The 24,882-nt window shown below is 42.0% G+C and overlaps 1 protein-coding gene across 1 annotated transcript in view; it reads left to right on the top strand.

Annotated features, from left to right (window-relative positions):
* The window catches only part of KCNK1 (potassium two pore domain channel subfamily K member 1), a 70,814-nt gene extending 47,351 nt beyond the window's left edge, over positions 1-23,463 (top strand). Inside the window, exons 2-3 of the mRNA XM_068982408.1 lie at positions 17,998-18,393; positions 22,591-23,463. Of these exons, the coding sequence (XP_068838509.1) occupies positions 17,998-18,393; positions 22,591-22,850 (656 nt within the window). The 3' untranslated portion in view covers positions 22,851-23,463. The remainder of the gene's footprint in view (positions 1-17,997; positions 18,394-22,590) is intronic.
* Positions 23,464-24,882: the final 1,419 nt, after the last annotated feature.

Below are 24,882 nucleotides of genomic sequence, written 5' to 3'. Positions count from 1 at the left end.
TGAACTGAACTGAACTGATACTATATTTTGGGTTTCCCTGGTGGTTCAGACAGTAAAGAATCTGCCCGTGGTGCTGGAGATGTAGGTCAGGAAGATCCCCTGGAGAAAGCAATGGCAATCCACTCCAGTATTCTCACCTGGAAAATTCCATAGACAGAGGAGCCTGGTGGGCTACAGTCCATGGGGTCACAAAAGAGTTGGACACAACTTGGTGACTTAAGCAACAATACTGTTCGCTAGATTCCATACATATACATTAATATATAATATTTGTTTTTTTGACTTACTTTACTCTGTAGGACAGTTTTTAGGTCCATCCACGACTCTACAAATGACCCAATTTCATTCCTTTTAATGGCTGAATAGGATTCCATTATATATATGTACCACCCCTCTTTATCCATCTCTCGGCTGATAGACATTTAGGTTGCTTCCATGTCCTGGCTGTTGTGAATCACGTAATTTTAATCATGGAAATCCGGTAAGATCTACCCATAGGAATGCGACTGTTGTGAGTGGCCACCTTATTGGATCTCTGCAATGAAGGGACTGAGAAATTGCGAGGGGCCCTTTGGATTTTTCTGTGGTGTTGGGGTAATCAGTGTTCTCCCCAACCACAGAGAGGCCACAAAGTTCCTGAGTATCAGTTTGTTCCCTGAGTGCTCTTGTTAGGTCTTTGGATGTTACCCAGAACTGCTTTAACCACCAGTTTGGAAGCTACCTTGAATGATAGAGGGAAGATTAAAATGTGTGCAGAAGACAGAGGAGAGAATACTCATCTTCTAACTAGGATGCCTGGTGGCCGGTCTGGAAGAGTGTACACATTGACAAGATAATTCAGCTAGTTCCTTCAACATGCATAGGAGAGTTTACTCTCTCTGCTTCTTATATACCGGCAACTTTACTTTGATGTAACCCTCACAACACCTCCTAGAGGTAGGAAGTGTTTTTCATATTTGACAAATAAGGAAATGAAGGCATACAGTTTTGTAGGGCCAGACAACTAGTAAGAAGCAAAACCAGCAAGAATTTCACAGTGTAAAAAAGATATTTTTATTGTGACTCAAAGAAAATCTCAGGAAATTTAACTATATTAAAATAATTTACCCAGCTTACTTAGCTTAACTTAAATATGACATGGTTCGACTCCTTGCGACCCTGTAGACTAACCTGCTAGGCTCTTCTGTCCACGGGATTTCCCAGGCAAGAATAATTGAAGTGGGTTGCCATTTCCTTCTCCAGGGGATCTTCTGACCCAGGGAGTAACCTGCGTCTCCTGCATTGCAGGTGGATTCTTCACAATCTGAGCCACCTGGGAAGCCCAACTATTAAATGGTGTATTTGTCCAGTTTATTTTATGATTGGATTCTGCATAAGGTGCAAAACATAGGGTACAAATAAAATTAATACTAAACTCCAATATTCTTTTATTTTTTTTTTTTTAAGTAGAACCAGGATTCAACTTTAGGACATCATATTCCTTGGCCCATTCCCCTAAGCCTCACCTTTAGTTTCAGTTCAGTTCCGTCGCTCAGTCAGTCCTACTCTTTGCGACCCCATGGTCTGCAGCACACCAGACTTCCCTGTCCATCACCAACTCCCAGAACTTGCTCAAACTCATACCCATTGAGTCGGTCATGCCATCCAGCCATCTCATCCTCTGTCATCCCCTTCTCCTCCTGCCTTCAATCTTTCCCAGCATCAGGGTCTTTTCCAATGAGTCAGTTCTTTGCATCAGGTGGTCAAAGTATTGGAGTTTAAGCTTCAGCATCAGTCCTTCCAAAGAATATTCAGGACTGATTTCCTTTAGGATTGACTGGTTTGATCTCCTTGCTGTCCAAGGGACTCTCAAGAGTCTTCTTCATGAACACCACAGTTCCAAAGCATCAATTCTTCGGCGCTCAGCTTTCTTTATGATCCAGCTCTCACATCTATACATGACTACTGAAAAAACCATGGCCTTTAGTTTACATGTGTGAGACTGTAAAGGACTTTTTTGTTTGCACTTTCCTCCCTGTGTTCTCAATGTTCGAGAGCCTCTAAGTCTTAAAAGTCTGATGGAAGAGAAAAAGAAGTTTGTTCCAGGAACCTCTGCCTTTCAGAAGTACAGAGATTTTCCTATTAAGGGGAAGTGGACACCTGTGTTTTCCTTACATAAAACCTTAGGACATCACTGCTTAGTTGGATACGACTGAGTGATTAACACTTTTTAGTTCTTCACTGGTAGCTCAGATGATAAAGAATCTGCCTGCAATGCAGGAGACCCTGGCTTGATCCCTGGGGATCCCCTGAAGAAGAGAATGGTTACCCTGTCCAGTATTTTTGCCTGGCGAATTCCATGGACAGAGGAGTCTAGTGAGCTACAGTCCATGGGGTTGCAAGCAGTTGGACATGACTTAGGAATTAACACTTTCACACTTTTTTCAAAGGGAAGAGTGGTTTAGTCCAGCAGGTGCCCACAGCTCCTACACCTTTATACCATACAACAGTTTAGAACCACTGATAGTCTGGAGTCAAAGTGAAAGTGAAAGTGACTCAGCTGTGTCCGACTCTTTGCAACCCCATGGACTGGGGCCTGCCAGGCTCCTCTGTCCATGAATTCTCCAGGCAAGAATATTGAAGTAGGTAGCCATTTCCTTCTCCGCGGGATCTTCCCAACTCAAGCATCGAACCCAGGTCTCCCGATTGCAGGCAGATTCTTTACTGAGCCACAGTCTGGAGTCAAGCTTGGGATCAAGTAAGACCAGTACTGATTACCTGCAGGGCTAGGGGTTGGAAATTCAGAGCCAGGTAAATGGTGTGTTGTCTCCTTGTCATCCAGCACTTTTCCCGTTACCTTTTGAGCCTGCCTTCCACAGGGCAAGGTACCCACTTGCCCTGTGGGTAAAAGAAACTGAAATCTGGATGTCTGCACAGCATCCATGCCCGGGGGAAATGCCTACAGCACAGATTTTCAAACCCTGTTGTAAAGGGACATGACTGGGAAGCCTTTACAGTCTAAGAATTTTAAACCTCAGGGAAGTGATGGCCGCAAGATAATTATGTCAAACCTGAAGGCACACTTGAAGGAAGTGGCAGGTGGAAAAATCAATGCTTTGGTGAACAGATCAGAAAGCCTTCTTTAACATATTAGAACTTTTGGAAGAACCAGACTCTTGTTCTGATGCTTTCTTTGGTTTTTCTTCATCTTATTGTCTCATTGTCACAAATTTCTAAGACATGGTCAAAATGAGGGAGAGAGGAAACAGTAATAAAAAAGACTAACTAGGGACTTCCCTTGTGGTCTAGTGGTTAAGAAGCCACCTTCCAGTGAAGGGGACACACGTTGATTCCCTGGCGTAGGAAGATTCCACATGCCAAGGGGCAACTAAGCTCATGTGCCACAACTATGGAAACCCAGTCCCCCAGAGCCTGTGTGCCTCAAAAAAGAAGCTTCCACAATGAGAAGCCTGAGCACATGGCTAGAGAGGAGCCCCTGCTTGCTGCAACTGGAGAAGGCCCTCATGCAGCAACAAAGATTCAGTGTAGCCAAAAATAAACAAGTAAATAATTGAAATAAATAAATAAAATATCAGTAAACACATAGTTCAAATCCTGCCTCCCTTTTGCACTTACTGTTAGGACTTTGGTAAACAATTTAATCTCAGAGTTTCTTTTTCTGTTAAAAAAGTATTAGTCACTCAGTCGTGTCTGACTCTTTGCGACCCCATGGACTGTAACCCTCTAGGCCCCTCTGTCCATGGAATTCTCCAGGCAAACATACTGGAGTTGGTAGCCATTCCCTTCTCCAGGAGATCTTCCTGACCTAGGGATCTTCCTGACCTGGGTCTCCTGCACTGTAGGTGGATTCTGTACCATATAATCCGCCAGGGAAGCCCTAGGTAAAATAGAAACTTACATGCTTATCTCAAAATCTGATATAAAGATGAAAGAAGATGATGCTTGTAAAGCAAATGCCTGGGTCAGAACATCCCAAATGTTTTGCATTCATTTTCTCTTTGGAACACTCTTCCCAGGACTGCAGGGGAGATGAGAGTTAACGAGGAACAAAAATGAGGGCATTTTAAAGATTCTGTAATTGTGTGTATTCCCTGACTCTTTCTACAGATTCCCAAGCTCATCTAGATTCTTCCTGGTTTGGTTGCTAGAATAAGTTCAAACTTACTACTGCTTGTAAGTTAGCCCAATGGGCATGCTTTCCCAGAGCTAAGCTCTGGTTTTGTTCTCCTCCTGCAGGAAGTGTCCTTTTATTGTGCTGCTCTGGTATCTTGGGGCCATGCTGACCCTGCAGAAACTGCCCCTCTGAGGCTTAGCCAATTCCTAGATGGTAAAAGGCCCACCTGTTAGCGTGCTTTCAGATTCCAACTAGCCAATCCAGAACCTCTGTTATCAGGCTGTTGCTCTGAGATCCTGTCTCTCTGCCCTAGTGCCAGGAGATTACTTAAGAGCTGGACGCCAGACAGCTGGGCCCCCTGAAAGTATGTCAACTAGCCAGTCCTAAGCCTGTTTCCCCTGCCTTGTCTGCTCCCTCCTATCAGAACTCACAGTACAGGGAGCTGCTTGGAATTCTGGGAAAGCCATACTAAAAGCCCAGACTAGTCTGGTGATGATCTCATATCGGATAATGGCCCATGTGCTCCCTTCTTCTGCCTCTGGTAACCTAACGAGGGCATGGAGTGACAGTGTTCAGTGGATGGCCACTTGAGCAAGCTGGTGTTGGGAAACATGTAGAGAGATTATGACCTGATGCTTTTTCACAGGAAACAGGTAGAACTATGATGGTTAGTGAAAAAATTGCCCTTGGCCACTGTTTCCTGGGCAGCACTACTATAGCATGTATTTAACGTGTTCCTGCAAGTTTACTGAATGATGGCTGACCAGTGGAGCAGACCTGCTAGCATCTTGACCAAGTAAGGCTCAAGCTGAGCACCAGGTGGGGCAGAAGCTAGGCCACAGCCGGGTATCCACCAACTCAGCGAGAATAGTGGAAAGGAGGAGGAACAGTTGCAAAAGTGTCTGCAGCGTATTTATCCCTCTGAGAAATTCATTTTCATGAAGCAGGGCTTCATAAGGTGATCTTGGCTGGTGAGGATGTGCAGAGGCATATGGGAGAAGACATTGTAAGGATCGGTGTCTTAAAAATAGATTGAGGAACAAATCTGAAAATATGAAAAAGGGAATATGGAAAAGATCATTGTAATGTGAACTTTAGAGCTAAAAAGACCATTCAAGAAATTTAAAAATTAAAATAAGCAGTACAAGGGAAAAGAAATGAAACGGTTGTCATCTTAGATAGAATCCATATCTAAGCAGCTCCCATATTACTAGTGTGAGGGTAAAATGAATAAGCACTTGCTTATTTTTTATGTTTAAAAATTTCATCAGCATGTAGTTGATTTGCTGTGTTGTTGTGTTAGTTTCAGGCATGTCTGACTCTTTGCAACCCCGCGGACTGTAGCACACCAGTCTTCCCTGTCCTTCACTATCTCCCAGAGTTTGCTCAAACTCATGTTCATTGAGTCAGTGATGCCATCCAACCATCTCCTCCTCTGTCACCCCTTTCTCCTCCTACCCTCAATTTTTCCCAGAATCAGGGACTTTTCCAGTGAGTCAGCTCCTCACATCAGGTGGCCAAAGTATAAGCTTCAAGCCTCACTCCTTCCAGTGAATGTTCAGAGTTGATTTCCTTTAGGATTGACTGAAAGTTGTTAATGCTTAGAAAAGAAAGCATTCATAATAGGAATCCCTAAATTGGCCAGGTAGCTCAATAAAAAATTTAAATTGGAAAATTAAACATTTTTGATTGGACAGTTCAGAACAAATGGTCAATAAGCGGGTAGTAAACAGTGAAAAATTGCTTGTTGAAGCAGAGTCACCAGAAAGAAAACAATAGATCAACCATACATGCAATATACTGTTTATGACAGAAACCAGCTCAGACTGTTTTTCTGGAAGTCTATATCTATGAAGCTAAAGGCTTAGAAAAATTTCAGGAACTGTTGGCTGCAAACTCGTAATAATAATCCTCTGGAGACCTAGAGCTGAAGAGATGGTGGGTGGTTGAAAAGACCTTGGCTTCATTGGTATTCTTTAAAGTTTCCTAGTATACTTTTTACAATGTACAATTTTGATTGAAATGTTCAGCTGACATTTATATTAGCCTCTTAGGAACCGAACTCATCCTCTGGGCCAGTGGACAGCCTGTCTTATTTGACCAGTGCCTCTGCCATTGTGTGTTTATTTGCAGACAGAATGCCAGATGGCGTTACCCACATCTAACAGTTAAGGGACTTCCTGGTGGTCCAGGGGTTAAAAATCCACCTTCTGATACAGAGGATGTGGGTCTCATCCTGGTTGGGGAGCTAAGATCCCACAGGCTGGGAAGCGGAAAAAAATAAAAAGTTTTAGCAATTAAGTAGGAATATAGGAGTTCTATTGGACCTTATTCTGTGTTTGTGTCACCACTTGTTTGTTATGATTTCATGTTTCCATGTCCTATTCTTCATTGATGACCATTTATCATAATGGTTCACCCATATGGCTTCGAAGTTGAGTTCAAGAATCTGGGGCTCGTGTGGCTTGTACTCACATTCTCCAGGCCTTAATGGTTTATGTGCTGACCTGCCTCTTGACTCTAGTGAACCCCTGCCATTTTGTGTGTGGATCACACAGTCCTTTGTCTGTCTCCCTCCTTCCAGAGTCTCATCTCATGTTCAGGTCCACAGAATCACTGGGAAAAACCCAGTGAGCTCAGGCGGCTCACAGTCTAGTGGGAAAGAGATGTGAATAAGCTAAAGTCCAGGATTGCAAATGAAAGTCTTTTTAGGAAACATTGAGACCTACTTCAGTCTCTCTACCGGGGATGACTTCAGAGGTGGATATTCTTCTTGCGTAGTTTTCTTTTTTTAAAAGCATGTGTCAAGCTAACTTAATGGGAAATGAATATGTTGCATCATAGTAAATAATGTGACTAAATGACAGTATTTTTTTTTTGTTTTGGCCACGCCACATGGCTTGTGGGAGTTGAAGCCTGGCCCTGGGCAGTGAGAACTTGGGAGTCCTAACTACTGGATCGAGAGAAAAGTCCTAAGGCTATTTTTTATTTGGGCAGGTTAATGGTGAGCATTACTTCTCTCAAAAGTATCAGATACACGTGACAAAATTGCACATTTGTGACTTGCTGTAGTGAACAAAATAGGAGCCCACAGAGAGCCCTGATTCAGGAGGATGTAAATACAAGAACAGCCAGCAGGCCCTCTCTCCAGCACAGTGGGCCCCAGACTGGATGCTAGCTAGCCTCCTGTCAGGGCTATCTAGTGAAAGTGACCGAAGCCAATAGAAAGCCCAGAGATAAGTCCACGCACCTATGGACACCGTACCTTTGACAAAGGAGGCAAGAATATACAGTGGACTAAAGACAATCTCTTCAACAAGTGGTGCTGGGAAAACTGGTCAACCATTTGTAAAAGAATGAAACTAGAACCCTTTATAACACCATACACAAAAACAAACTCAAAATGGATTAAACATCTAAACATAAGACCAGACACTATAAAACTCCTAGAGGAGAACATAGGCAAAACACTCTCTGATGTAAATCACAGCAGGATCCTCTATAACCCACCTCCCAGAGTAATGGAAGTAAAAGTAAAAATAAACAAGTGGGACCTAATTAAACTTAAAAGCTTTTGCACAAAAAGGAAATTATAAGCAAGGTGAAAAGACAGCCTTCAGAATGGGAGAAAATAATAGCAAATGAAGCAACTGACAAAGAATTGATCTAAAAAATATACAAGCAACTCCTGCAGCTCATTTCCAGAAAAACAAATGACCCAGTCAAAAAAGGGCCAAAGAACTAAACAGACATTTCTCCAAAGAAGACATAGAGATGGCTAACAAATACATGAAAAGATGCTCAACATCACACTCATTATCAGAGAAATGCAAATCAAAACCAAAATGAGGTATGATCTCATGCCAGTCAGAATGGCTGCTATCCAAAAGTCTACAAGCAGTAAATGCTGGAGAGGGTATGGAGAAAACAGAACTCTCTTACACTGTTCGTGGAAATGCAAGCTAGTACTGCCACTATGGAGAACAGTGTGGAGATTCCTTAAAAAACTGGAAATAGAACTGCCATACGACCCAGCAATCCCACTTCTGGGCATACACACCGAGGAAACCAGAATTGAAAGAGACATGTATACCCCAGTGTTCATCGCAGCACTGTTTATAATAGCCAGGACATGGAAGCAACCTAGATGTCTATCAGCAGATGAATGGATAAGAAAGCTGTGGTACATATACACAGTGGAGTATTAGCCATTAAAAAGAATACATTTGAATCAGTTCTAATGAGGTGGATGAAACTGGAGCCTATTATATACAGAGTGAAGTAAGCCAGAAAGAAAAACAGCACAGTATACTAACGCATATATATGAAATGTAGAAAGATGATAAAAATGACCCTATATGCGAGACAGCAAAAGAGACACAGATGTAAAGAATAGACTTTTGGACTATCTGGGAGAAGGAGAGGGTGGGATGATTTGAGAGAATAGCACTGAAACATGTATATTATCATGTGTGAAATAGATCACCAGTCCAGGTTCGATGCATGAGAAGGGTGCTCAGGGCTGGTACACTGGGATAACCCAGAGGGATGGGATGGGGAGGGAGGTGGGAAGGGGGGTTCGTGATGGGGAACACATGTACACCCATGGCTGATTCATGTCAATGTATGGCAGAAAACACACAATATTGTAAAGTAATTAGACTCCAATTAAAATAAATAAATAAAGTGACAGAAGCCAATCTGGGAAACTGTCATCAATTTTACCCCTACATCCTACCCTCCCCTACAGGAACAGAATCATAACAGGAAACCCAGACATCAGAATTTCATTCCAGAACCCTGTTTTTCTTTTTTTTTTTTTAATTAAAAAAAAATTATTGGCATATACTTGATTTATTATACTATGTTAGTTTCTGCTATATAGCGAAGAAAATCAGTTATCAGTTCAGTTCAGTCGCTCAGTTGTGTCCGACTCTTTGCGACCCCATGAATTGCAGCACGCCAGGCCTCCCTGTCCATCACCAACTCCCGGAGTTCACTCAGACTCACGTCCATCGAGTAGTGATGCCATCCAGCCATCTCATCCTCTGTCGTCCCCTTCTCCTCCTGCCCCCAATCCCTCCCAGCATCAGAGTCTTTTCCAATGGGTCAACTCTTCACATGAGGTGGCCAAAGTACTGGAGTTTCAGCTTTAGCATCATTCCTTCCAAAGAAATCCCAGGGCTGATCTCCTTCAAAATGGACTGGTTGGATCTCCTTGCAGTCCAAGGGACTCTCAAGAGTCTTCTCCAACACCACAGTTCAAAAGCATCAATTCTTCGGCACTCAGCCTTCTTCACAGTCCAACTCTCACATCCATACATGACCACAGGAAAAACCATAGCCTTGACTAGATGGACCTTAGTCAGCAAAATAATGTCTCTGCTTTTGAATATGCTATCTTGGTTGGTCATAACTTGCCTTCCAAGGAGTAAGCATCTTTTAATGTCATGGCTGCAGTCACCATGTGCAGTGATTTTGGAGCCCCCCAAAATAAGGTCTGACACTGTTCCCACTGTTTCCCCACCTATTTCCCATGAAGTGATGGGATCGGATGCCATGATCTTCGTTTTCTGAGTGTTGAGCTTTAAGCCAACTTTTTCACTCTCCTCTTTCACTTTCATCAGGAGGCTTTTTAGTTCCTCTTCACTTTCTGCCATAAGGGTGGTGTCATCTGCATATCTGAGGTTCTTTTTTTTTTTTTTTTTATTGTCGTGAAAACTTAGGAGTTCTCTTAATCTTTATTCTCTTAATCATTTACATGTACAAAATATAGCAGCATTAATTATATTTATCATGCCATATATTATATCCCTGGTAGTTATTTATCTCATGACTGAAAGTTTGTAGTTTTGACCACCTTCATCAAATTCCTCCTCTCCCCATCCCCATCTCTCGTAACCACAAATCTCTTTCCCTATGAGTGAATTTGTTGAAGTATAATTAATCTATAACACTATGTTAGTTCCTGGTACACAACATAGTGATTCAATATTTCTATACATTACAAAATATCCCCACCATAAGTCTAGTTAGCATTTGTCACCATACAAAGACATCAGATTATTACTGATTATATCCGCCATGCGTAGAGTTCATCCTCATGACTCATTTATTTTATAACTGGAATTTTGCACTAACTTAAAACTGAGATTTAAAAATTTTAAAGTGACAGAAAGAAATGAAGAGTGAACTCTGAAACAAGAAAGAAATTAAGCATGTTAGAGTAGAAAAGAGAGTGTAAACAGAACTAGTGAGGTGGGTTAGGGTATTCAAGGTACTAAAGGAACTCTCCATGCTAGGTACTACTAAATCTCTCCATGCTAGCGATTTTCCAGAACTAGAAATGAGGACTATTGCTGTTTTGTCTTTGCCTTAGTCGTTCAGGGTGATTCCCTCTGTGTTCTTATGGAGTATGCCACTCGTTTTAGATCACGTTCACTTGGTACAGATTCTGAAATGGAGAACAGATGGTTTGTTGTAGAGTGCTCTTTGCAGGTACAAATCAGATCCAATTCTCCCACCAAAACTGCTGGGCACATGCAGACTCCATAGGGAGGCTCCCACACACGGAAACCATTTCAATACTGGGATAGGTAACTGTTTCACCAGCGTCAACTCTTCTGGATCTCTCTAGTGCCCAGTCGATAAGGGAAGGTAAAATTTCATTGTTTCTTAATGTTTATCTATCCTTTTCTCTTCAAGTGCCAGCTGTTGTCTTCTTGTTTGTCCCATTTTGTGTCCCAAGAACTTGACTTGGCTTTCAGTCTGTCTGCAGCATATAGGTTGTTGATTCTTTGACACGCTGGTGGTTCAACTATCAGATTGGGAGGCCCCAAAATGTAACCAAACAGAAATGTGGATTCCCATCTCTCTATGGCTAGGGTTTGTCAAATGATGAACAAGCAGCGGGAATGCTGTTCTACGGGATCTGGGGCAAGACTGAGTTTTACAGAACTTAGAAGAGGCAACAGCGAAACTGGGCTTGATTGGCTAGCAGGTCAATTGATATCTGAGGTTCTTGATACTTCTCCCGGCAATCTTGATTCCAGCTTCTGTTTCTTCCAGTCCAGCGTTTCTCATGAGGTGCTCTGCATAGAAGTTAAATAAGCAGGGTGACAATATACAGCCTTGACGTACTCCTTTTCCTATTTGGAACCAGTCTGTTGTTCCATGTCCAGTTCTAACCGTGGCTTCATGACCTGCATACAGATTTCTCAAGAGGCAGGTCAGGTGGTCTGGTATTCCCATCTCTCTCAGAATTTTCCACAGTTTCTTGTGATCCACACAGTCAAAGGCTTTGGTATAGTCAATAAAGCAGAAATAGATGTTTTTCTGGAACTCTCTTGGTTTCTCCATGATCCAGTGGATGTTGGCAATTTGATCTCTTGTTCCTCTGCCTTTTCTAAAACCAGCTTGAACATCAGGAAGTTCATGGTTCACATATTGTTGAAGCCTGGCTTGGAGAATTTTGAGCATTACTTTACTAGCGTGTGAGATGAGTGCAATTGTGCAGTAGTTTGAGCATTCTTTGGCATTGCCTTTCTTTGAGATTGGAATGAAAACTGACCTTTTCCAGTCCTGTGGCCACGGCTGAGTTTTCCAAATTTGCTGGCATATTGAGTGCAGCACTTTCACAGCATCATCTTTCAGGATTTGAAATAGCTCCACTAGAATTCCATCACCTCCATACATATATCCACTCTGTTTTAGATTCTTTTCCCATATAGGGGGGACTCTGTTTTTTAAGTTCTTTTTTAAGTAGACCTAGCCATGCTCAATCCTTTGTGCCCCAAAATTACATGAAAAATTTAAGGAACACTAAACACGTAAGGTATTGACATTTTGCTAATTACCTCCTAGTTTGTAAAAAATTTTAATATGGTTCCAAGATTTTAAAATATGAGCATTGATTAATGATTTATCTGGGGAGTCAACTGACATAACTTGAGTAAACTATTCACCATTTCATTACAGTTCACTGGGACTGAAGGTTTCCATCTGGTGCATTCAACTGTCTATCCCCCCAAAATTGCTGTGTGCTTAGTAGAGCATTGCAAGTGTAGAGACTGCAGATGAGATGTAAATTTTACATTATACTGTCCATTAACAAAAATTATTTGTATATTATTTATTTTAAAATATATTGTTTATTCATTTGGACGTGCTGGGTCGTAGTTGCAGCATGAGGGATCTTTAATTGCTGCATGTGGGATCTAGTCCCCTGACCAGGGATTGAACCCGGGCCCTCCACACTCTCAATTGTGGAGTCTTAGCCACTGGACCACCAGGGAGGTCCCAACAAAAATTATTTATGCAAACAGAAGGAGAAACTGGCTTTCAAGAAGCATTACACTTCAAAAGAATAAAATACTTAAGAATATTTCTACCTAAAGAAACTAAAGACCTATATATGGAAAATTATAAAACACTGATGAAAGAAATCAAAGAGGACACTAATAGATGGAGAAATATACCATGTTCATGGATCAGAAGAATCAATATAGTGAGAATGAGTATACTACCCAAAGCAATCTACAGATTCAGTGCAATCCCTATCAAGCTACCAGCGGTATTTTTACAGAACTAGAACAAATAATTTCAAGATTTGTATAGAAATACAAAAAACCTCGAATAGCCAAAGCAGTCCTGAGAAAGAAGAATGGAACTGGAGGAATCAACTTGCCTCACTTCAGGCTCTACTACAAAGCCACAGTCATTAAGACAGTATGGTTCTGGCACAAAGACAAATATAGATCAATGGAACAAAATAGAAACCCCAGAGATAAATCCATACACCTATGGACACCTTATCTTTGACAAAGGAGGCAAGAATATACAATGGAGAAAAGACAATCTCTTTAACAAGTGGTGCTGGGAAAACTGGTCAACCACTTGTAAAAGAATGAAACTAGATCACTTTCTAACACCACACACAAAAACAAACTCAAAATGGATTAAAGATCTAAACTAAGACCAGAAACTATAAAACTCCTAGAGGAAAACATAGGCAAAACACTCTCTGACATAAATCAGAGCAGGATCCTCTATGACCCACCTCCCAGGATATTGGAAGTAAAAGCAAAAATAAACAAATGGGATCTAATTAAACTTAAAAGCTTCTGGACAACAAAAAAAATTTTAAGCAAGGTGAAAAGACAGCCTTCCGAATGGGAGAAAATAATAGCAAATGAAGCAACTGACAAACAACTAATCTCAAAAATATACAAGCAACTTATGCAGCTCAAGTCCAGAAAAATAAACGGCCCAATCAAAAAATGGGCCAAAGAACTAAATAAACATTTCTCCAAAGAAGACATACAGATGGATAACAAACACTTGAAAAGATGCTCAACATCACTCATTATCAGAGAAATGAAAATCAAGACCACAATGAGGTACCACTTCACACCAGATCCAAAAGTCTACAAGCAATAAATGCTGGAGAGGGTGTGGAGAAAAGGGAACCCTCTTACACTGTTGGTGGGAATGCAAACTAGTATAGCCACTATGGAGAACAGTGTGGAGATTCCTTAAAATATTGCAAATAGAACTGCCTTATGACCCAGCAATCCCACTGCTGGGCATACACACTGAGGAAACCAGAATAGAAAGAGGCGCATGTACCCCAATGTTCATCGCAGCACTGTTTATAATAGCCAGGACATGGAAACAACCTAGATGTCCATCAGCAGATGAATGGATAAGAAAGCTGTGGTACATATACACAATGGAGTATTACTCAGCCATTAAAAAGAATACATTTGAATCAGTTCTAATGAGATGGATGAAACTGGAGCTGATTATACAGAGTGAAGTAAGCCAGAAAGAAAAACACTAATACAGTATACTAACACATATATATGGAATTTAGAAAGATGGTAATGATGACCCTGTATGTGAGACAGCAAAAGAGACACAGATGTGTAGAGCGGACTTTTGGACTCTGTGGGAGAGGGAGAGGGTGGGATGATTTGGGAGAATGGCATTGAAACATGTATACTATCATGTAAGAAATGAATCGCCAGTCTATGTTCGATGCAGGATACAGGATGCTTGGGGCTGGTGCACGGGGATGATCCAGAGAGATGATATAGGGTGGGAGGTGGGAGGGGGGTTCATGTTTGGGAACTCATGTACACCCGTGGCGGATTCATGTCAATGTATGGCAAAACCAATACAGTATTGTAAAGTAAAATAAAGTAAAAATTAAAAATAAAAAAAAGAAGAGGTGGCAAGAATACACGGAAGAACTGTACAAAAAAGATCTTCATGACCCAGATAATCATGATTAAAAAAAAAAAAAGAAGCATTACACTTCAGTGATATTTAATCTCTTAGTGGGAACATACTACCGACCAAGAAAAGGCATTACCAAAGAGAGCCATCCTAAAGTCTTGGAATGATTATCTCAATTGCTTGGAGATGACATTTTAGTAAATTTAGTAAGATTCTAATAAATAAGATTCTAATTCTGTTGTCATTTAGGAATAAAAATGATAGCCTAAAGTATTTTAAAGCTGGAAATTATTTTTCCCCCCTACTGTTACTGAAATCATGTAGTTTATTGAAACAAATGGTATACAGAAGAGGTGGGCTGTGTGATATGGGAATGTTACACTTTTGGTGAAGATAATTCATAACAATGCCACCAAACAGTAATAAAATCATGGGCTTCATAACTTTTTGCTAGGATAACAGATTTAGCCAATCTTACATTTCCTCTGCAAAAATGCTACCAAAGTAATCCATCCCTTACGGTTTGTGCTTGGTTCCCATTGTCTCCTGGTACTTTCAGTCAGAGATTCACTACCAAATTTGTGAATCACTTTCCAGTTGTCTTTGTTATGTTAACCACAATTTCATTATCCTATTCTATTTCCAGATCTCTGACCATTAAAATATTCTTCCTCATTAATGCCTTGCCTGGCTCCAGTCGGCCCCAATCTTCTGTGATGTGAACTGCTTTACTCACAAACTCTTAATTCCTCTAATTTTTTTCCTCAAAAGTAAAGCTTTCACATTTCTCATGCTTCTTTCTTTTGCATGAATATTAGTCAGCAAGCTTTCTCCATCCTCCATACTACTGTCTGGAAACCCTAACTGGCTTATCTCCCTCTTTAACCGTGCCTAGAATCAACCGAAGCATTCCAGGAGCAGCTGCGTGTTCGAGGACCAGATGGATTCGGGAACTAATGCTCAGAACAGTGGTTCTCAATCCTTCTGAATGCCTGAGCTTTGGCATCTCTTTACAGAAAAAATGCACGTATGTGGAGATGTTCAGTTCAGTCGCTCAGTCATGTCTGTCTCTTTGCGATCCCAGGGACTGCAGCATGCTAGGCTTCCCTGTCCATCACCAACTCCCAGAGCTTGCTCAAACTCATATCCATCACGTCGGTGATGCCATCTAACCATCTCCTCCTCTGTTGTCCCCTTCTCCTCCTACCTTCAATCTTTGCATCAGGTGGCCAAAGTATTGGAGCTGCAGCTTCATCGTTAGTCCTTCCAATGAATATTCAGGATTGATTTCCTTTAGGATAGACTGGTTGGATCTCCTTGCAGTCCAAGGGACTCTCAAGAGTCTTCTCCAACACCACAGTTCCAAAGCATCAGTTCTTCAACAGTCAGCTTTCTTTATGGTCCAACTCTCACATGCATACATGACTGCTGCAAAAACCATAGTTTTGACTATATGGACCTTTGTCAGCAAAGTAATATCTCTGCTTTTTAAAATGCTGTCTAAGTTTGTCATAGCTTTTCTTGCAAAAGGAGCAAGCATCTTTTAATGTCATGGCTGCAGTCACCATCTGCAGTGATTTTGGAGCCTAAGAAAATAGTCTCTCACTGTTTCCATTGTTTCCCCATCTATTTGCCATAAAGTGATGGGACCAGATGCCATGATCGTAGTATTTTGAATGCTGAGTTTTAAGCCAGCATTTTCCCTCTTCTCTTTCACTTTCATCAAGAGGCTGTTTAGTTCCTCTTCACTTTCTGCCACAGGGGTGGTAGAGATGTTCAAACTGATGCAAATTCAGTAGTTCCTCAGACTCCCTATTCATCCATAACCTTCTAGGATTAACCACCATGACTATTGTGCTGAGGTTGTGCATGGGAATAACCAGAGCAATCTCTTAGGGGCCACATAGACCAGGGACTCACCTGGAAATTGATAGAAAGCAGACAACCAGGAGATCTGAAGCTGAAGGTTTTTATGAGTTCTCTCTAAGCAGGATATATTTTAGAAATCAGATTTGAAAACCACTTTTCAATTATAACCCCATGAGTGGCATTTTGTTTTTGTTTTTTTCCCCAGAAGCCTATTTCACAAAAAAGAAAATGCATTTAGTTGGCTTTTTCCTGAACTGACTTGTCAGACATGTTAGTCCTTTCAGGATGAAGACCTTGTGAGATTTTAAAAACAGCTCACTGGCTTCTCTTTTGCTAGCATTTATCAGATGAAGTGTCTCTTGACTGGTTTGATTTGGGAATGTCTCAATTCTAGTAGAAAATAAAAGAGAACTATGTTGTGACCACTGGTCCTAATATGTGGGTTTTGGGGACTCTATGGTGTCTTAGAACCTACAGAAATGACAAGGGGGAGACACAGCACAGTTTCTAAATGTGCCATTTAACCAGATAATTGAACGAAATATTTGGGAAGAAGTGCTTAGCCCTGTGACCCAGCATCCTTTGATGTTCATTTATCTTCCTCTTTCTCTTTCTTTTTTAAAAGTATTGTTTATTTATGGCTGCGCTGGGTCTTTGTTGCACACGGGCTTTCTCTAGCCTTGGTGGGTGGGGCTACTCTCGAGTTGCGGTGCAGGGCTTCTCATTGTGGTGCCGTCTCTTGCTGTGGAGCACGGGCCGTAGCATGCGTTGGCTTTAGTACTTGGAGCATGGGGGCTCAGGAGTTGTGGCTCTTGGGCTGTAGGGCACGAGCTCAGTAGTTGTGGCCCACGGGTTTAGCTGCTCCACAGCATATGGCATCTTTGACCAGGGATCAGAGTTGTGTCCTCTGCATTGGCAGGTGGATTCTTAACCACTGGCCCACCAGGGAAGTCCTGTCTTTCTCTTTTTCCATGTCTGTATCCTCCTCGAGTCTTCCCTATCTTCCCACTGCCCCCTCGTCTGCCTGGTACTAGTGTTTTGGAAGCAAGTGTGTACTGGCTTTGGATCCTAAATGAGGCTCCTTGGGTGGGGGAATAGAAGGGGAGCAGGCTGGGGAGGGGAACATCCTCCTGGCAAAGTAGGTACCCCTGTCATGAATTTTCCCTGATGGCCCAAGACAGGGAGGAGTTAGCTCCTTCACACACAGCTTCTGCTTCAGCCTGGCAGTGAACTCAAAACAAGGCTTGATGCGTCAGGAAGAGCTGGGAAGATTTGATCCAGGTCAAATGTATGGCACCCGTTGTTGAATTGTACTGCAGTGACAGGATAGAACCTTTGTGTTTGCTTGTTGTTTTGGGCTGTGCTGGATGTTCATTGTGTGCACAGACTTCTCTAGCTGAGGCACACAGGTTTAGTTGCCTCACGGCATGTGGAATCTTAGTTACTGATGCAGGGATTGGTCCCCTGCATTGGAACGTGCATTCTTTACCACTGGACTTTCAGGGAAGTCCCAACAGGATAGAGCCTTTGAAGCACCAATCTGAATTTTATCTGGCTTTTCTCTTGGGTGTGAGGGCCAGAGGAGTGAACGAGAGGCATGTGTTTTGTTTTTCTATTTTGGGCCATGCCATGGAGCATGCGAGGTCTTGGTTCCCCAACCAGGGATCGAACCCTTGCCCCCTGCAGTGGAAGCTTGATGTCTTAACCACTGGACTGCCAGGGAATCCCAGGTGTGTGTTATTTACGAAGGTGTTTTCTACCTCCTCTCCTTGCAGGTTACGGCCACACCGTGCCCCTGTCCGATGGGGGCAAGGCCTTCTGCATCATCTACTCCGTCATCGGCATACCTTTCACCCTTCTGTTCCTGACGGCAGTGGTCCAGCGTGTCACCATCCATGTCACCCGCAGGCCAGTCCTCTACTTCCACGTCCGCTGGGGTTTCTCCAAGCAGGCAGTGGCCATCGTCCACGCGGTCCTCCTCGGTGTGGTCACTGTGTCCTGCTTCTTCTTCATCCCGGCCGCGGTGTTCTCTGTCCTGGAGGAAGACTGGAACTTCCTGGAGTCCTTTTACTTTTGTTTCATCTCCCTGAGCACCATTGGCCTCGGAGATTATGTTCCTGGGGAGGGCTACAATCAAAAATTCAGAGAGCTCTACAAGATCGGGATCACATGTGAGTATCTGAGTTCACGGACTCTGTCCCAGGGCTCTGTACTTCCACGCTTTGCCTCACCCACTCAGTGATAAGAGTCACTCGTCAGAGCCCTGACTGCTTTCCATGGATGAATTTTCCATTTTGCCACCTTCCCATAACTTTCGTTTCATCATGATTTCCTTCAGAATTCTGTATGAAAACGTCTTGTTATTATTGAGAGTTACTTTTCCCAGACACAGAAAAGTACTGATCAGTTTCTTACTAGTAATGTAATAGTCATTTTAAATGACAGTAGAGGACTGCACCTAAGCACACAAGTAAGAATGCACCACACAAAGTAAGTTGCTGCTGAACTTTTTAACAAAGTTGCTCTACTTTATTAAATATTTTCAGCTCAAGGACACCAGAGCTAGGATAGCCTGTTAACAATCCATTACGTTCTTTCATTAACCAGGAAAATCATAAAGCAGTTGCTTATCTCGTTCGTCCATCTGGTTCTTTTTTGAAGTTAGAATACGTTTGCTGCTTTCAGAATTTTTATATGTGTAGGAACAAAACGGTGAATTCATTGTTCAATGAAGTTCTTGGTGAAAATGAAAAAGAAAAAAGAATTTTATACATGGAAAATAGGCATTGAAATTCAGATGTCCAATGACATTAAACTTTGAAGCAATTTTTTTAACTTCAATATAATACCATGGAAAACTTATAAATCCATTCATAGAAAAATATTTATTTTTGTGTGTTCCTTTCCTGTCTTTTCACAATGCATAAAATTACATCATACTGTACATACAGTTTCCATTTCTGCCTTCCTAAGTATTTTTCAAGACTCCGCTCGTGGCCATATCTTCTAGGAAATTAGAGTACATAACGCAGGCAGTCAGATGTTCTGTCCTGGCCCCATCCTGTGGTCTTAATGACAACAAAATGTGTAGTTGAACTACGTGTATTTTTAGCATTTCCATTAAACCATGCTCACTTAGGACACAGCCTTCACTCATAAGTGCCCAGTGCTTTCAGTAATGCCTGGCTACCATGCAAGTTCAATAAATATTTACCGAATGGTTACCAGGGTGATTTTGAATTTCTTCTAGTTACCATATTTATCTTTACTATCCACATATTATTTTACCAGGTGACTGTACCATCATCTGGGGCTTCCCAGGTGGTGCTAGTGGTAAAGAATCTTCATGCCAGTGTAGGAAACGTAAGAGACGTGGATTTGATCCCTGGGTCAGGAAGATAGCCTAGAGGAGGGCATCACTCCAGTATTCTGCCTGGAGAATTTCATGGACAGAGGACCCTGGCAGGCTGCAGTCCATGGGGTCACACAGAGTTGGATACGACTGAAGCAACTTAGCGTGCACGCATCCATACTATCATCTAGTCCTACTTCTGTTGTCAAATATTTAGATTGCTCCCAATCTAAATATTGGCATTGTAAATTACACTGCAGTAAATACTTTTGTGTGTTTAACTCGTTTTTCTAGTTTATTATCTTTCCAAGAAGTGGACCAGCTGACCCAAAGTGAACATGCCCTTTGATGACTCACAGATCGAGCTGACCTAGTGTTTTCCAAATGGCATCATGAGTTTACGGTGTCATCAGAATTACCTAATGCAAGTCTTTCTTGTCTTGCATTAGGGTAAAATGTTACCTCCTTATGTGAATTGTTTTTTTATGACTTGAGGCTTTCTTGATGGCTCAAATGATACAGTCTGCCTAGTATATGAGACCTGGGTTTGATTCCTGGGTTGAGAAGATCCCCTGGAAAAGTAAATGGCAACCCAGTCCAGTACCATTACCTGGAGATTTCCATGGACAGAGGAGCCTAGTGGACTGCAGTCCATGGGGTCTCAAAGAGTCAGACACAACTGAGCATGTGCGTACAGCACATAAACTTACCTAAAACACATTTTCTCATTCTGCATCACCACATATACCTTCACAGTGATCTGAAGACCAGGCTGGTCCTGAGGATGCTTGGTGTCCTGGGCTAGATGATGGGGCAGGAAAAACTGGCCCCATCCTGCACCTTTCTCTTCCTACCTTCGTTCCACACAGCCTACAAGGTCCCTACATGGATGTGTGGACACACTGCCTCAGTAATACAGCCATGTTCCATCAATGTCCTCTTACAAACATTTGCCCCTGGGCCTGGGTGCATGTAGGGGAACACACCAGTGATGCAATGCCCTTTTGGGATGGTGGACCCAGGATAGAGACCCTTGCAGGTACCATCACCCCTATGAGGTGGGGACATTATACAGAGAATTTCCAAGTTTTAAATACATGGAACATAATCTGGGGTGGGGGTTGGCATGGGGTCCCAGAGGGCAAGCCCCACTGGCCCTGCAGACTCCTCATTCCGTAGAAGAGGCATGATCAGAGTGAAAGGCCCAGTTTAAGTCCATCTGCATTGGAAGGCAGATTCTTAACCACTGGACCACCAGGGAAGTCTGGGAAAATAGTAATTTTAAGTTGGTTCCAACATGTTTAAAATCAGTTTTCAGAAAAAAAAATTCATCAGAGACAGGAACAAAAAAGTGAAAGTGAAAACTCTAAGAATAACAGAAGTCCCAATTTCATGTCCCAGTGGTAAAATGTTTGAAGAAGATTTTCAGAAAATAAATGAACTTGGGAAGCCAGAATTGGTAGCAAAATAGGAACAAGGAAGTCATTCATGGATGCAAAGTGGCAGGTTTCTTAGGCTTTAATAATAATATAGCGTATTAGAAATAGCAGTGACATTGTTAGCTGAACTAATCCACAAATCTCCTTTTCCTTTATTCATTATTTAGTCAAACTCTTCAGTGCTGACAAAAATATCCATGGGATTTCAGACAAAAGCTGTGGAATTCTAGCCTATCCACAAACTAACATACCTTTGAAACATTTATTTGTTCCACCCAGTACATCCCCTATGTAGAAATCCTTAAAAAAACACACACACAGCAAAGTGGTCTTTTACATACATGCATGTATGTGCTAAGTCACTTCAGTAGTGTCAGATTCTTTGTGACCCTATTGATTGTAGCCTGCTAGGCTCCTCTGTGCATGGGATTTCCCAGGTAAGAATACTGGCGTGAGTTGCCTTTCCCTCCTCCAGAGTATCTTCCCAACCCAGGGATCAAACTTACGTCTCCTGCATTGGTAGGCAGGTTCTTTACCACTAGCACCACCTACATATATATACGTGTGTATACACACACATACACACATTCATTTCTATTGTGGTTTATCACAGGATATTGAATATAGTTCCCTGTGCTGTACAGTAGGACCTTGTTGTATATACTAGTTTGCATCTGCGAATCCCAAACTCCCAATCCATCCCTCCCCCAAACCCCCTCCCCCAACCTCCCCCCCCCCCCCCCCCCGCCCCTTGGCAACAAGTCTGTTCTCTATATGGGTCTGTCTGTTTTGCAGATAAATTCATTTGTGCCCTATTTTAGATTCCATGTATAAGCGATATATGGCATTTTTTGTTCTGATTTACTTCAGTTTGCGTGACAATCTCTAGGTCCATCTGTGAAATGGATCTGTGGAACTGCAGATGAGAGTTTCATTCTCTTTGACGGCTGAGTGGTATCCCATTGTGTGTATGTACCACATCTGCTTTATCCATTCATCTGTTGATGAGCATTTAGCTTGTTTCCATGTCTTGGCTATTGTGAACAGCGCTACTATGAACACTGGAGCGCATGCAACTTTTCAAATTATAGTTTTCTCTAGACCATAAGCCCAAGAGTGGGATTGCAGGGTTATATGGTAGCTCTGTTTTTAGTTATTTGAGGAACCCCCATACCGTTTTCCAGTTGTACCAATTTACATGTTCTCAAACACTGTAGGAGGGTTGCCTTTTCCCCTCACCCTCTCCAGCATTTGTTATCTGTAGATGTTTTAATGATGATGATTCTGACTGGTGTGAGGTGGTACCTCATTGTAGTTTAAATTTGCATTTCTCTAATAATTAGCAATGAGACACATCTTTTTATGTGCCTGTTGGCTCTCTGTGTGTCGTCTTTGGAGATATGTCTCTTTAGGTCTAGAAGGTTAAGTCCATCTTCATTTTCCTCTGGATCATCCCTCTTTGAGCCATGGAATTCAAAACATGCCCAGAAACCAGAGGAGGCAATGGCTTGACTCATCAGCAGAGAGGTTGTGTCTTGACTGGATCTCACTGAATCACTGTCATTTCTCTCACTCAGGTTACCTGCTCCTTGGTCTTATCGCCATGTTGGTGGTTCTGGAAACCTTCTGTGAGCTCCACGAACTGAAGAAGTTCAGAAAAATGTTCTACGTGAAGAAGGACAAGGAAGAGGATCAAATGCACATCATAGAACACGACCAGCTGTCCTTCTCCTCCATCATGGACCAAGCGGCTGGGGTAAAGGAGGATCAGAAGCAGAACGAGCCCTTTGTGTCCCCCCAGCCACCCGCCTTGGCCGATGGAGCCGCAGACCACTAGAATAGGGCTTTGCTGGACCGTGCCAGGGCACAGGCTCAGGGCGGTGCGAGAAGCTTCGCTTGTTCATTTTGATGAGGATGTAAAAGCAGTACTTTTTGTAAAATGGAACAAAAGAAGCTTTTATTCCAGAAGACTGTCTAAAATATGAGAAAATGGCATCTGTACTTGTAATTCATCTGTGACAAAATTATCTCGACTTTACTAATAGTAGAAGAAGAATACTTGAAGCAGGTTGCCGTTGTGGATAGAAACAGATTTTATACTTTTCATTGGGAACTTCGGGATTTGCATTTGAATTGTTTAGCTGATAGTTAAATAGTGACATTTATATTTAAAGCAAAAAAAGGCATAGAGATGTGTTTTATAAATAAGTTTATGTATGCTGGTTTTGCATGTACCCATCTGAAAATCATTATTTTTGTAGACTCTTAAGTTAAACCTACTATTTATAATGACTAGATAACCATTAAGTGTACATACAGATATAAATATGTTTATATTCTGTACATACGGTTTAGGTCACCAGTTCTGGTATACTTCTTAACCCAAGATTGTAGAGATTTTCCCTTTTGATTTCTCTTTATACTGAAGAATCAGAAGTTGCTGCAATAAAATAAGTGGATTAACACATTGATGAGTGAATTACTTTAGCATTCTGTTACAATAAATATTTCTGCTCACTTGGAATAGCGTGATCTCAAATGTCTACAATGTTTGTAAACGTTTCTCTGGAGGTAAACAGGTAACAAAGCATATGATTTTGTTAAAAAGTTAGGATACTTTATTTTGAAAGTACGTGATGATTTGCAGTCAGCTAACACTAAAGCATAGGACCCAAACACAGAAGCCCCAAATGAACATATTCTGTCAGATTAGTCTGAGAGGTTTTTTTAGTTTACGAGCTGAAATAAGTAAAATTGTAGCTGGTTGCAATCTTACGCTTTAATATATCAAGGAAAGGTTCCCCCCACATAGATAATATGTATGCACTCCTTTGTAGAAACCATAAAGGCAGCATTCAAATTGGGATTTTTTTTTTCCTCATCTTTTGGCTGAGGCATGCAGGCATGTTAGTTCCCTTACCTGGGACGGAACTCATGCCCCCTGCAGTGAAATCATGGTGTCTTAACCACTGGACCACTAGGGAAGACCCTGCTAGGAATTTTAGAAGAGAAAATTAGGCCTTGTATGATAATGAATGCTCAGTGACCCGCTAACCCTGTCCCGTCTCCCGTTGGAGCTGCCCAGGAGGTGGTACTTGAAGTGTTGGTAAAATTCAGCATCCTGCAGGTGAACAACTGAGCAGAGCATCATTGCCTTGGGGCTACTTTGGCAACCTCTCTACTGCCTCCTTAGCCATCAAACATCGTATCCCCTGACTCAGAACCAGGGCCTTCTTTATAGTATAAAATCCCGTCTGAGAGCAACAAAACCACAAGAAGGAATGACATCCCCTCTGTAGTGCCTGGGACCCCAGCTCCTGTGATGGAGAGCTGTCCTCAGTGGATCCTTTCTAGTGTTTAATTCAAAACATGTCCTCCTGTCCCTCTGACCTGGGTTGTGCTGCCTGTTAGCATATTTTGCCTATGTTCCTGGCTGACTCCACAGTGGGAGACTGCTCACACTGGGTAGGTAATTGGTAAAGGGAGGAACTAGAGACTCCTTAGAGGATACATACTTCATGGGCAGGCCTGAATTTGAGAAGTTCATGGGATCAGAAGTTCATTTGGTACCGTGCAAAGATGCTGAAGAATAAAACTGGGGGAAAAAAAGGTAGATTATACCCACGGAATGTCATTACATTTTAGTCCAAGCAGGAAACTGATGGGCCACCACTGCTTGACTCTCATCTGAGAGGGGAGTGCACAATACAAAAAACAAGGAAGAGCCTGAAGGGAACATTCTGAGTCAGGGTGTCAATAAGCAGTGTAATACTTCACTTTGAAAGCTTCTGTGAATCTGCAAAGAACATACTTACTAGGCCTTAATACCCTTCACATTGTTTTTGTTTTTTAGTATTTGTTTGCTTCCC

This window comes from Capricornis sumatraensis, chromosome 10, assembly GCF_032405125.1.
Source record: "Capricornis sumatraensis isolate serow.1 chromosome 10, serow.2, whole genome shotgun sequence".
In the NCBI taxonomy this organism is placed as follows: Eukaryota; Metazoa; Chordata; class Mammalia; order Artiodactyla; family Bovidae; genus Capricornis; species Capricornis sumatraensis.
This window is presented reverse-complemented; position numbering and strand designations above follow the sequence as displayed.